The sequence below is a fragment of the Anneissia japonica genome, unplaced genomic scaffold (assembly GCF_011630105.1).
Source record: "Anneissia japonica isolate Jap-2015-1 unplaced genomic scaffold, ASM1163010v1 scaffold6030_len697274_cov183, whole genome shotgun sequence".
Lineage (NCBI taxonomy): Eukaryota > Metazoa > Echinodermata > Crinoidea > Comatulida > Comatulidae > Anneissia > Anneissia japonica.
In genome coordinates, this window is record NW_022721381.1 from 391123 (window position 1) to 406456 (window position 15334).

At 35.8% G+C, this 15334-nt stretch overlaps 1 protein-coding gene across 6 annotated transcripts; it reads right to left on the minus strand.

Moving 5' to 3' along the window:
- Positions 1-5185: 5185 nt before the first annotated feature.
- On the minus strand, positions 5186-14280 carry LOC117111518 (zinc finger protein 335-like). 6 transcript variants are annotated; one of them, XM_033254446.1, is made up of 7 exons: positions 14097-14280; positions 13081-13114; positions 11715-12867; positions 11016-11338; positions 10464-10571; positions 6435-6627; positions 5186-5938 (listed from the first exon to the last, which is right to left on the minus strand). In XM_033254446.1, the coding sequence occupies exons 2-7, from the start codon at positions 13090-13092 to the stop codon at positions 5904-5906; spliced, it is 1824 nt and encodes a 607-aa protein (XP_033110337.1). In that variant the 5' UTR covers positions 13093-13114; positions 14097-14280; the 3' UTR covers positions 5186-5903. The 6 variants fall into 6 exon arrangements, with proteins under 6 accessions (XP_033110337.1, XP_033110334.1, XP_033110336.1 ...); XM_033254443.1 differs by lacking the exon at positions 14097-14280 and adding an exon at positions 13769-13986 and having other exon boundaries at positions 11715-11856; positions 12058-13114; XM_033254445.1 differs by lacking the exon at positions 14097-14280 and adding an exon at positions 13769-13985.
- Positions 14281-15334: the final 1054 nt, after the last annotated feature.

A 15334-nucleotide genomic window follows, 5' to 3' on the forward strand; every position in this document is an offset into this window, starting at 1 on the left:
ATATATTTTTGGTTTTTCTTAATCAGTATACCATGTAGTGTCTCATTCCTAGGGCTTGGGCAATTTTTTATATAGCACTTTGAAATGTTGGCCTAAAAAACCCTATTTTTGAGTATTTAAGATGGGGGTAGGGGAAATAAATTTGTTTTAGTCGCTTTTACATATGCTATGAATATGATATAAAATGTAACAGGAACTTGGCTAAATAGTTACTCTTTACTCTCGTTAAAAATTGATATTTTCATCACAAAGAGTATGCAATGTAACCATCCTCATTCTTGAAAGTGTAATTCTACATTTTGGAAATTTTGCATGAAATCTGTCAACCACACAGTCATGGTCGAGGTTGCTTCACCTATCACGATGTATTCCAAGCACCATGAGGCTATCCAAACGAGCATTTGTCATAACAGAATGCAAATTATTTTTGATTAGTCTTATTGAACTATTATTATTATTAGTATTATTGTTGTTGTTGTTGTTGTTGTTGTGATGAAAAGTTAACACAAATAGTTTAATGAAAACAATATGGTGGCTAAACGAACATGACATGTATTTTTTTTATTATTATTTGTTTATTCCCCCCACAAAATAATTTACGCGTCTTCCCCGACGGGGGGGGGGGGTGCTATATCCCCGCCGCCCCCCGCCCCCTGGCGCCACCACTGATACTATGGTTAAACGGTATCACAAAGAAGAATCTAAGTAAGTCTGCAAGCCGAATTACTGGTACTGCAGTAAAATATCTCACGCAGTTATGCAACGATGCGACTTTATTAAAAATTAACAGCATACTTGGAGATGAATCGCATTTTCTAAACTGTAAATTGACAATCACAATATCTGGTAGATTGAAAACCATTGCAGTAAAAACTAACAGACACAGGAACTCGTTCTTACCAACTGCTATTAGATTTAAGAACGAAACGTTCCAGAGATAGGCCTTAATATTTTCTTAGTTACATATTATTTATTAAGCATATTCTTTGTGTTTTGTATTACCGTTCTCGCGCGAATAAGCGCCCGGGCGCTTAAAATATTTTTTGCACTTTCTGAGGGGCGCTTATTCGAACGGGGCGCTTATGAAAACAGAGTGGAAATTGATTGGGCGCTTATGGAAATAGATGAAAATCGAGGGGTTCTTATGGTAAATCATTAAATTCAAGAGGCACTTTTTAAATGAAAAAAGATTATTAAAGGACCTTACGAATGGTAGTTAGGCGGAAAACATAATCGTCCAGAGAACATGGCTCATGACAAGAATGCTGTGAATATTTACATAACAGCAAAATAGCAGATGCAATTAGTGGTGGTGGTGGGTAGTGGTTAGCTTCTTGGCCATCGGCCGATTGAGATTAGCAGGATGGCAGGATCATTGTATTTTTTCTTGAAAACTCAGATGAGAATGTGCTAAAATATGTTTAATATGATTAATCTCAGATAAGATAGTATAATACATACTCATCGAAATGCACGCCATCGTGTCGGGATTCAATATTTCGACATTAATTATGTCATCATCAGGAATGAAAAATTATCCATATTTGCAAGCTTATATGCACAAGTACCAAAAGTGATTGACCAATCAAAACATTACACTTAGTAGGTGAAATAGTTATGAATAAACTAAAGATCAAAGCATTCTTACCCTACTGATCAAAGCTACAGTACCTACAAAAACAAAGAAAGCTCCTTTGAAGCTTTCAGCCCATTGTTAAGCAATGATGGTAGCCTACGTATAGCGAACGCTTCTTGTATAGTATAGACCAATTTTGTGAACTGTCAATAATGTTAGTATTAGAAAATATTAAACCTAATTTATTACTTACAATTCAGGCTACATTATCATTTTCAAGTATACCTTGTAAACCTAACACATATTGGAATGCCTCACAATTTCGTATATGATCATTTATAACACTATCAGATCGTGAAGAATGTTCTTTTATCTGTCTTACCAATATAATCACTATTACAACCTGGACATTTAAAATGATAAACAACAGAGCTCATATATTCCTTAGGGGTTTGTACTGCCATAATATTATGAATTTTACCTCTTTAACTAATTGTTTCTTTACTTTGTTTAAGCATCTACGTAAAATGGGTTCACCTGTCTTTCCTAGATAAGGCAATCTAACCCAAATCTTAATCAAGCTATCAACAGTAGGCCTATGTATACATTTAGGTTCATTTAATTTATTGAGTACATGGTTAACTTTTAAAGGGTACCCATTCCATGACATAAATTTTCTAAGTTCTGCTTGAAGTTTATCGGGAGTACACAGTTTGTAGGCTCTTGAAACTAAACTACGAATCCAAGAAATCTTATAGTTCCATGGGGCAAAGCTACCATAATGGATATATTGACCGGCATGTGTATTTTTACGATATATACTCATGCTTCCTACGTTGTTGTCAAATTGTAAATCCAGAAAAATAATTTTTATATTGCGTAAATTTAGTAGGCTCAAAATTTGATTTAAGAACTTTGGAGTATAATTTATGTTTTTCATTGTTTTTTTGGTTTTTTTTATTGCTTTACTTATCCATGGTTTCTTTTTTATAAAACTTTTAAAAGAGCGTTGAACAAAGGGAGCTTGTGAATTACAAATTTAACAAAAAAAACTTATGTTTCGTACTGATGTTGATGTGTTCAAAATAGTAAATGTGGGAGGATGATCCAATATTTCGCAATAGTAACGTGGTGAATAGAAGCGTTATGAATATTTGTGTAAATATAATCAAGTTATATCTCCGAATGCTCGGAGTACCTGGTTGGAGTGGTGATAAGTTGAGTAATGTTAAGGCATGCTAGGTGAGTCGCATTCAGTACCTAATCAGGGGCGGATCCAGCCTGCCACAAAAAGGGGGAGGGGCGCAAGCCTTAGGCTGGGGACCAGGGGGCAGCCTAGGGCCCCGGCGGGGTCTAAGGTGGGAAATCCCCCTTGAAGCCCAGCACATTTGATGAATATGAGGTTGTATTGAGTCGATTTTGACTATCTAGCATGGAATTTGACTATCTAGGAAAAAAAAAATAGGTGTATATCTTTTAAATGAAATTTCAATACACAGGGTACTTGCAATATGCAACTATGAAATGTGTCATTAAATTAATAATAATTCATCAACTCACAGATGTGGGTTTTAGTGCCTCGTCCACGAACATCTCAAACATAATCTTTGACAATATGCAAAGGCTCATAAATGTACACCATTTCAAAAGAGAAATTTCACTTCTAGAAAACAGGGGCGGATTTAGGGGGGGGCGGCCCGGCCCCGGCCCCCCTTTTGGGAGGTAAAAAAAAAGGGAAAAAAAAAAAAAAAAGAAAGAAAAAGAAAAAAACGATATCCCACAAATGTTATTTTCGGGCGTCTAGAACACAAAAATTTCGTGGGGGAATGCCCCCGGACCCCCTAGGTCATTGTTGTCTCGATCGGCCCAAATTTCGGCCCCCCCCCCCTTTCGGACATCTCTGGATCCGCCCCTGGAAAACATGAAGTTTCTCAGCAACATCGAGCATAAAAATCACAAAATCAGCAAAGAGGAAAACTAATATCCAAAATCCGTTAAAAAAAAGTCGTCAAAGTTCAAACAACAAAATCCGCTACTGTGTATTAACATTGATTAAATTACAAGTGTTCTATTTCTCACCAAGTGGATTTATGAATAGCACTCTCCTAGCGTTTTTTTAGTAGGAAAAGAAGACTTAAACACTGTGGGTGTAATTTTTTCTTTTCTTTTTTTTTCCGCCACTGGAAATAGGCCTAGGTCCTAGGTTTAGGTAGGCCTACTTTGTTTCATGTCAATTAGAGACAACAGGATTATACAATTTCATACAGTATATCTTGTAAGTTACACAATGATGATTAAACCAGGTACTGTACTTGAAAACAATAAGGAAGTAAAACTTACACGTCAAAAGTGTCAAATGTTGTTTACACAAAAACTGTACTTTATTAAAAGAGTAAGTCAGTATTCATTTAATTATCTCAAAAAAAAAAAAATTGTGATATAAGAAGTGGGGGCGCGCGTCGCAGGGCACCCCCACCCCACTAAATCTGCCCCTGTTAATGTAACAGATTAAAATCACCAATGACGATACGATTTTTTTAGCGATAAAACACAATATAGGCCTATCAAGAAAACTATTATAAAACTCAGGAAGATTAGAATTATAAATAATAATAATAATAATAATAATAATACCTACAATAAAATAAAAATAAAAAATTAAATTAAATAAAAATAAAATAAAATAAAATGATTTTAGCTTGGTTCTCAGGAGAGCCCTAGTATCCGGATCGGGAGCTAGCCGTTAGCGATACCCGTTAGCACCTGCGTGAGAACGCCCGATCGGTTAGCGGTATCCGTATACCGCTACTAACGGTTAGCAAGCGCTATCGGTTAGCAAGTTGAGCGCGTTTCTATCATCAACCAATCACACGTACGCGTTTACAATTTCCAGTTTCTTATTGGCCAATGATTTAATCATCATATTAAATTTGGTATCTGGATCGGGATATTCTCGTATGAACACTAACGGTTAGCAGGACCTGGATCCTGCTATCCGTTAGCTGCCGTGTGAGACCATAGCCTTTATCTGACACATCCAACCAGAGAGACTCAGAATTAAGCACAGTATGATCAATAATTGTGTAATTTAATGAGTGAATACAAGCAGAAACCCCGCCACTAATAACCGGATTCACGATGGTTATTTTCAAACAAATATCCATTCAGTTCAAATAAAATGGGATTTTCCACTTGCCAAATTTCAGATAGACCAATGATTTTAAAATTACCTAATAAGGAAAATACAGTATTAAATTCCTCAAAAAAGATACATTTCCGCTTGTAAGCAGATATAAGTCTCCATTTATTTACCCATAGGGCCTATTTGTTTATTATTTTGTAAAAATTTAATCGTAAATTTTGTGTCAAAATAATTGAAAGTGTTTGAAATGTAATTTTTATGTACTTTTTAATAATGCACAATATTTTATTATTCATATATTATTGCATTTGATTTGCAAATTAAAAGTTATACATTTTTCTGTATCTAACTTTCATTTGATTCAACACATTCTTCTTTTTTTGTAGGTGCATTTGATTTGCAAACTAATAAACTAACATTTTTCAACATTCATTTGATTCTACACAGACAATTATAGGCAAAGCAAATTAAATAGGTATGCAAGTTTTATTTAAACCTCAAAAGCCGGACACACTTCAATTCTTTAGCACAGTACCAAGCTCAGCTTTTTCACAGTGACAAAAAAAGTATTTTTTCTTGGTAATAATTACTTTACATATATAGTATGCAAGCTCTGATTGGCTAATCTTTCAACATCAAAGTGTGTCTTGAATCACGATAAAAACATGCAGGTGCAACTTCAAGGTTGCAGGAAAGGCCCAAAGCTCAGAACTGAAAAAGAGTGGGGGCACCAAAATAAAACTGAACAAAAACTACTAGTCTCCAAATTCCAAAGATAATATAAGTTTCAGAAAAAAGAACTTCCGAGCTGGAAAGCGGCGCTATTTCCATTTTTGACGAGGGTCAAAAAACCACTAGTTACACCCATGAAAACAGGCATGCATTCACCAGCAGCTTTAGATAAGCATGTGAATTTCAATTTCCTCAAATTTTCAGCTAAACCGTTTCTTCATCTGTTGTGAGGGCCAAAGATTATCAAACAAATATAACCAATAATCACACTAAAAAAAATTAGCAAACGGGTGAATTTTGTTAAGTGCTTTCCTTGCAAAGGCTGGTAACTAAGTTGAATTTGTGAAGTGGGGTTAAGATTAATGAATCAGATACTTGGTCTAAGATCTCTATAAGCTGATTGGTCAATATTTTTGTTACCACAAAATCTACCAATTGAGGGCATGTTATAACTCAGGTGTCTGCTGTCAGTGTTTCCTCAGCTGCAACTGTTGAGAGCAAGAAAATAACATTAACACAATTTGTAGAAATATTAGTAGGAATTACACAATTTAACTTATGTGCACTTTAAAAAACCCAGTACTGTACGTTTTTTGAGACGAGTAGGAGGTTACCCTGGTGTATACCCATACAGCCGCTGTTGTGGACAAACGAGAGTAGCTGGTACCAGTTCAAATTAGAGGGGCCCAGGGAGAGGCTCTTACAGATGGAGGGTTTAAAGCACCTAAGCTCCACCATGGTTAGGGTAGCCTGGGTTCCAGGCCCTAATTTTAGGTTACTCACTCTTTATTGCACTTAGTGCGCGCCATACCTAAGTTAATTGGCGTCCCATACTCGATTTCTTTTTTATTCCGTCTATCTCTAAATTAACTTTCTCGTTGGTGGCGCTGTCCAGAATGAGAAAAATAATAAAAAATAAGAGACTTGTGGCAAGTCTATGGTTAGGGCTGAGGCACAACATTTTATAAATAAGTAGGTTTGTACCTTCATTTACTGTTGTTACCAAACTTGGATGCATTGGTACACCGTTAGTATCCAAAGTAGTAGGTGTGCCATCCTGGTTGCTAATGGATACTGCCTCGGAGGAGGCCTGTATCATCTGCAGGCCATCTTCAATGACATATTGCACAGTAGTTCCCATCTCATTCTCAGCTCCAACTACCAAATGTACTTGGTCCTAGCAAATGAAAGATGATTAATTATTTACCAATTATATAATTATGTATTTTATATATACAGTATACATATATATATATACATACACTGTATATATATATATACACATATATATATATATATATATATATATATATATACACATACACATAATGCGTATATGTATATATGCATATAGAGGGTAGTTGAGCCAGTTTTTACCATATAAATTTCACTTTTTGAAATTGGTGATGTGTCAACCCAGTTAATATGCCTAAAACTAAACTTAAAAAACTAAACTACTGTGTATATTTTATATAAATATCACATACATATTACAGCTTTCATTAACTTTTATTTGATTATTCCATACACAAATTATGTTGGGTCTACCAAAGAGGCAAATTGCATCATTTATTATTCAATATTATGGTAATAATATGTTACCAATTTCTATATCAAATTTATTTTCTAATCATTTAACTCTTTATAGTTATAATGTTAGAAATCCACGCAAACTGTTTTGTTGGACAAAGAAAGTCAGTTTCTTATTACTTTTTCAGGACCAACTTTATGGAATAATTTTGATACTGCTATCACTGGTTATAAGACTATAAATTCATTTAGAAAGCATTTGAATATATTCTACTTAGCTGGTACAGCCCTCAAAATTAGGAAAAAAGTATGTCGGCAAAAAAATTTTTTAAATTGCCAGCACTATAAAATTGACGCTGGTTATGACGATGGCAGTTTTTATTTCAGCTACACACCTGAAATCAACCCAATCAAGCTTGAAAGCATAGCCTACGTACTAATGTTAAAATTCACAACTAATTATTGATAAAATGTTGAACAGTGTTAATGTTATGATGATGAATAAAATGAAACTATACAACAACAAAAAAATATACAGTGGAATCTCCGAATTCTGAATGCCCAGAAAGCAGAATTTCACACTAAACCAAACTTTCTTTCAAGTCCCAAAATCATTCCTATTCTTCATTTAATAAAATACTTTCCGAAAACCGGATCTCCCTATTCCAAATTCCGGACATTTTATTTGGTCTGGAACATAAATTTAATAAAAATCAAATTTTTCCAGACTAAAATAACGCAATAATCATCGCTGTCTGTTAATTAACTGTAAAACAAAACCACGCTGTCTGTTAATTAACAGGCCTAGCTCACAACACCCTGATAATGAACCGTTGTACAGCTAGCTCAGTCCCAATATCGTTGCCATAGAGATTATCTATTGATTAAAATGACACACCAGTAGGCCTAAACGCTAATGTTAGATAAAGTTATGCCTTCCATTGTTTATAAAGTGCATTATTGCCTTCTGACCCAATCATTTAAAAATCGATTGCAATAAATCAAGCTTAAATGAAGACGGAACTCAAAGCAAGTTTCTACGGCGGGTGACTATTTTTCATTAGATGTTTAATTTGGATTTGTTGGATGTCGTAGTACTGTAGATTCACCAGTGTAAATTACAAATACATTGCTTCACTCATTGCTTAAAAGCATGTTGCTAATTACGGAGGAAATTTGTAGAGAATGAAATTTACATTTTTAAGATTTATTTCGATTTGACTGTAAAACAAAACCACGAGAGTTTCTTAATTGTTTTAATTGTTTTAATAAATCTGTTTAATTAAAAATTAATCGATTTACACTGAGCTTGTTCCTGTCTGCAAGCCATCACGCACTATGAAACTTTGGGCGATCTGACGTCATCACAGTCAAGCACATGTTTGCCCATCCATGACCCCACGAAACAAATTAACCAATTAGTAGGCAGAGTTTAGGAGGCACGACCTAATGTTTACATGAAGAATGAGTTGTGTTTGGAAAAAAAAATGTCAGAACAAACATGCATGTAAAAACAATATAGAAGCATGAAACACACAGTCCAGTTTGATTTTATTCACATTTTACTCATAATACAACATAAAAGACATTAAATAACTTGCTTTCATTAAAAATAAAGTTTAATATTGTGTTCACGGAGATCCTGCCGAGTTTACCACCTGGGTTAACTTCTGATTTTGATCCCAGATCCCCAGGTCTTTAGATTTTTATTATTCATATGTAATTAGTACATAACAATAAGTCTATTTGATTATGTATTATCATAAATGTATTAGGCTATGTTCACACACACGGCGTAAGACTGGCGTAGCTTACGCCAGGCGTAAGCTAATTCACGGATTAAAATTCCAAAGTGTTCACACAAACGGTGTTCGCTATATTAACACTGGCATTAAACTAGTAGTAATATAGACCTATGGGTGAATAGTTTTAAATTTTAAATAATGTACGGGTTCTTAACTGTAGTAAAATTAACAGTGTATCAGTAAAACTTTTAAATCTGTGAATTGTTCGAAGTGAACTTATATGATTATTGTATTTTAAATGATCAATTTTACTTTGATTTTTCAGCTAGCATTGTTGGTGTTGCAGGTTTTAATAGACATTCTAAATAGGTTAAAATATCTTACAAAACAAGATCAACAAATCATATACATTATAACTAAGTAAGATATGCAATAGAAAAAGAACCCCTTTACCATTTCCTTTATAGAGAGCACAGGAAAGAGACCAAAGTAGCTAATATATTGCAATCGTGATTGGCAATCTCTTAAAATGAGGTCAAATCATTCAAGCATCACTGGCGTTAGCTCAGTGGCGTTAGTTAATCTGGGGTCTGCAGGTAGTGTTAATAACGCCAAGGACGTGGCGTAGTGAGTGGCTTTAACAACGCCACTGCCTAGTTCACACACAAAGGCGTACGCCACGCCATGCTTAAGCCAGCCTTACGCCGTGTGTGTGAACATAGCCTTACTGTATTTTCTCTGACCATTACGCAATGTTTAATGAACCTGGATCTGAAAATGTCTAACACCCACCCTTAGTTTTCTACAGCTACATGTGAAACCCTGGAAACTACATTTTTGTACCTAGACCTGTCCACTAGACCTGTCCAATACATGTTGATTTTTTACTTTCTGTCTTTTGTATTGCTTCTGGTTTTATCATGTACAGTAGAGGGCCCTGAATATCAGCCTAGCTGGAAGGGCCACCCTCTATAAATATGATTTAAATTAAATAAATAAATACCAGATAGCTTAAATTAATAAAATATTCATGCTATACAAGACTCATTTTCTCATAATTCATCTCACTATGACCAGCAATTGCTTGATTGTTTACAAAAATTACTTTGGATGACCCAGAACATACATTGAAAATGAGTGACAGCTGCTGATCACAGATGACAGGAATTCTGGCAGGGATAATCCTTTTTAACTTTAGATATGTTTGATATTACATCGGTTAATTACAGTATAATACATGCTTGTATTACAATACAGGTATTTAACAAATCTCTGTGGCTGTTTAGCGGGGCTTTGTCTACTGCATGAAAATGCCACATTCACTAACAAGCAACCGATTTAAAGGGCCTCACAGTCGGCCTGGAGCAGAAGGGGTATGAAATGTCCAATGAAAAAATACTCGAGTGAATGAGTGATCTTTATTTTTGAAACCAATTTAACATCATGAGGATGCCCTATGCCCCTTTATTGCAACTAGAATTATTTATTTGGTGAATTATTATTTTATATTGAATGATAAATTTTGTAAATATGTTTTTAGACTTAGTATTGTATACTGTATTGTAGGATGAATTTCTGTTAATAATTATTATGACGAGTTAACTGTATTGCATTGTTTAAATATGATTGAGTGTATGCACTCTGGGGTCGGCCTGCTGGTGTAGAGTGCTTTATAAAGCAAATGTCACTTATTATTATTGATTGTTATTGTATTAAAGTATACATGAGAAGAGCTTACCGTTCCTTCATGGAAATCGTTACCAACAATGACAACAGCGCCCTCATTATCTACATCTGCCTCACCCTGATTGATAACATAAACTTGCTGCGTTTCTCCATCTTGACTCTAAAATAAATAAAGATTTTTTTTTTTCTACATAAAATCTTTTCTAGCTATAATAATTCCTCATTATGAAAAGAATACTGAATTAAATACAGTCACTTAATTTGTTTCACCATCTGGACTCTAAAAATGCAGTCATCTTGAAAACCTTTCTCTCCAATAAATATTATTTTTGAATTATTAATTTGATTTCATTCTTTTTCTAAAAGGAGCATGAATGAAACAAGCTTCCCTACTGTAGAAATCGTTTTGTTTCTTAAAGTATTTTGTCTTCTACTTCTACGACAATACTCTGTATTGTCGGAACGTTAGGATGTCCCACAGAGGTTGTACCACACCTACAAAATATCTGCATTAAGTGGAATAAATAAATGAAATGGAATGTCTTGCAGAAATATAGAGATGTGAAAAAGGGAAGATCATGGTGTCTTTCCTTTGACAACTTACTTGTATTTCAAAAGTTTGTTTTCCCGACTGGAAAGCAGCAATAGCGTCTGAAATCTGTGAAAGTGCCTCATTATTTGGGTTGTCAACCTCCATTTCCGAAACCGATAGGTCCTTTGGGAATCCCTTCTTTATTACTCTGGATGTAAAAACTTTACCAGATGCATGCGCCTTCATATGTAATCTCATCCGTTGCTTCCACGCTGTCATGAAACCACATTTATCACAAACAAGCTTCAAATCCGAATGCTTGGCCATGTGCGCTCTTAGGTGTTGTTTGTTGGCAGTGGCGTACTCACATTGGTCACACTTGAATGGTTTCAGTCCTGTAAATCAAGCAAAAGATGTTTATGTATTAAATATTATTACACATGTTTATGTATACAAATGTAACTTCATGGAATATCATGTTTAAATTTAAATATTAATTTAGAAAAAATACAGAATTTTAAATCTTCATTATTCTGGGTATAATAAACAATTATATCTACAGTACCGCAGCAAAGCTGTTTTATGTGTTTTTTTGTGAGGACCTTCCCATACCTACTGTACAGACATATTAAATAGACCTTTCCATTAAAAATGACAGCATTAACATTGTAAACACGTACATATAGTAAACATGTGTGCTTATGTGATTTGAGCCTACTGTACTCCTGCAGTATAGTAAGTATATGATGTATGACTTCAGAATGCTCTTACCAGTATGTTTAGCAATATGCACATGCATCTGTGTCATGTTGATTGCCGAATATTCACAATGGCCACATTTGAACGGCTTAATATCGCTATGCTTTGCCATATGCCGTTTCAGGCTGCTCTTGTACCCAGTTGCATAGTCGCATTGTGGACATGCATATGTTTTTTCTGGTTTTGTTCTGTTTTCATTATGCCGTTCACTATGGCGTTTAAAGGAAAATTTATGCGATGTTGTATAGTCACATGATAAACACTTGAACACTTTTTTCACAGGGTTTGGTGGAGCTGCATCATGTCGTTCCATGTGGTTGAGAAGCTGTTGTTTATGCGTACCAGCGTAAGAGCAAAACCCACATTTAAATGGCTTATCTTCTGCATGTTTCAACATATGAGACTTCAAATTTTGCTTTGTGGTTGTAGCAAAGTCACAATACTCAAATTCACACTTGAACGGTCGGTTCCCAAGATGCCTATCCATATGCGCTCTAAAGCATGGACGATAAGGAGTGGTATAATCACATAAGTCGCACTTAAACCTCCGTTCCTCTTCATGTTTTCCGAGATGCGTAAGAAGATCTTGACGTCTTGCAGTTGAATGATCACAATACTTGCATTTAAATGGCCGAATTTTGTCGTGTTTTGATGACACATGGTGTATTAAGCTATGTCGATATATACTTTGAAAATCACAGTGTTGGCATTTGTACGGTTTTTCTCCCTGGTGCTTCATTTTGTGGGTACCAAGGTCATTGCGATAGATTGTCTGATAGTCACATTTGTCACAGGAAAAAATGTCACCCTCATCAATCTCATCCATACGCCCGTGTTGTTTCATGTGTATATTGTATTTGTGCCTGTGAGAGGTGACAAAATTACACACCGAACACTTAAATTTCTGCTCTTTTGGATGAACACTAGCTATGTGTTCCTTCAGTTCTTCGGCATTCTTTGCAACATGCACACAAGCATGACAAATAAAGGTATTTGCATAAACATTGATTGGTTCAGGGTTAGGGTTGAACTTTCTCTGTTGCGGCTTAACGGATAATGATATTGCCATGGAAACAGCACTGACAAGTTCCTTCTGAGTTGGCAGGGCTGACCCTTGCGTTGTTATGGGAATTGGATCCTTCGAGTTAGGTCCAATTACGTAAATGCCTGGTGGTAAGTCATTCTGTTTTGTAACTGTGGATGAATCTGTAACTTCATTTTGGTCTTGATGCAATACAGAGCCACAATTTTCTGGAGGGTCATCAGGGACTGGGTCGCCAGCTTCACTTGTCAATTCTATTACATCTTTGAATATGAGGTCACTGTCAGCTGGTTCTTCCATTTCCATATCAATATCTCCATCAATGCTATCTGTAGTCTCTTCTGCCATTTTGAAAAGCAATGAATCAAATCTGTAAGCAAAATAATATCATAAATGATGATACATATCTACACCTGCCAACTCTCACGGATAATGTGTGAGTGTGAAGTACTGTACAGTATGAGCCTCCACTTTTCATCTTGCATATCATAATAATTTTATAAAAGAATTTATTAGCCGATTATACCCTAAAATTCATAAAAATAATTAATTCATCATTAAAATCTGAATACAGGCCATGATTTCTTTTAACGAAGCTATACCCACTGACAAGTCTAATTGGTAGCACTAGAATCAGACGCCGAAAAAGGTAGGCTAGGCTAGAAAAAAAGTCTCTGTGTGACGAGATTAATGAGTATAATTTATATATTTTTTTACTTTTATTAATTATATCCTTATGATATATGGTTTGATTTTTTATCTTCAGGTGGTTGAACTACAGCAGTAGTGGTAGGCCCCTAGGCCTAGCATACTAGGGCCTAGCCTAGGACTAGTAGGAGGGACAGGTGCTTGGTCCTTGCTTGTTTATTTTATTCTAATAATGATGCTGTGTGTGTGGGTGAGCTGAATGTAATTGGACCCCAACAATGTTACGTGTGTAACTATGATGGAGTTAGGCCTATAATTTTAATTTATACTTTATCATGATTTAATTATATGAAAAATAATATACATAAAACTTTACCGTAAACAAGCAAGTGAAGTAGGTAAACTGTCTAGACATAGACTACTGGACCCCCGGCCCCAACAGTAGGTAGGAAGGCCTAGGTGGTAGTAGTAGGCTAAAGGCCTAGAGACCTTCTTCATTTAAGCCCTGTGTAATAGGCTTGGTAGCCTAGACTAACATCGTTGAAATCGATGGTAGCCGCCATGTTGCGGTTTGAGAAACATACACCAACAAACGTACATTTATTTCCTAAACGAAAACGATATTTTAAAAGACAAAATTTGCATATACAATGGCAAAATATGTCACAAAAAAACAGCTCTGGCAAGAAAACATACATACTTACAAAAAATGGTATATAATTAAAATATATACCGGTATATAGGCGTAAATTTAGATATTTTAAATAGTTCAGTCACCCAGATGAAAGAAGCGAACAAACTATGGATTCCCAGCATGCATCTTGTAATTGCAGATTGCGCCCTCATTGGTTCATCCGCCCGACGCGTAAATTTCCTTTTCGTAGGATAGCTTAACAAAATGTCATGAACCATTCTTATCAGCTGCTTGCTTGTAGGCGTATTGGCGAGGACATAGTTTTCAGCCATTGTATTTGAATCATTGCTTAAAAACCAGTAATTGATTTGCCTCATCAGATTCTGAATTTTTATACATTAGCCTACATCTACTGTCGGAAACACAAAATTACGTGATAATAAACAGAAGACAGAAAAGAGTGGAAGAGTTTTTCAGATAGGAGGGGTATAGTGGACGAGGAATTAAAACTCCTCTGTAGGTTTCGCTCGATGCTGATGCTGATATTGATTTAGATATCATTATTCCATAAAGTTGCAGCAGCTACATCAGCGCATTTTGTCATATAACCCTGGCCAGCGACAAATCCTGGGTGGAGAGAAGCAATGCAAATAAGTCAGTTCCTTGCCCAAGGACTAAAATGCACATCGAGGAGATTGACCCCGACCTCGAGGTTGGTAATCCCACTGACTGCGCCAAACCACTTCTGTGATTTTTGTCCCTTTACACCTAGCTCCCTGGTTGTCCCATGCAGTGGCGTATCTAGAAGTCTTGAATTCAGGGAGACTGATTTGGGGTATCTAGATGTGTATAAGAGACAGGGTAACGTGGGGGCTCAGTTGAGGGGCGCTAATTCGCAAAATATGGTGATTTTAACTACTTGACTTGACCGTGATTTTTGTGGCCGAGGCGAATGGGGTGGGGAGATGCGCGTGCGCCATCCCCTATACGCCACTGGTCCTATAGTCTTTTGGAGACCACTTTTATCTTCGGTGTTCATTTAGAGGTTTTGGTTAAACCCTCCAATTATGCTGCTTGACCTGTGGTCACTATTTGACGGTTTCAATTGAGACTGACCGCCCAAAATATTAGAAGTGTGGTCTCGAATTGGAGGGCGAAAATAAAAATCAGCCTAGGGTCCGTTGCTCGGTTACATTATAGACAGAGTAAAAAATCGGAAAAGAGTAGGCCGGTTTAGTATCATAAACATAAATTTATAACACCAGCCGACCCTGATTTTCCCGATAGATTGGGCTTGGGAAATACTGT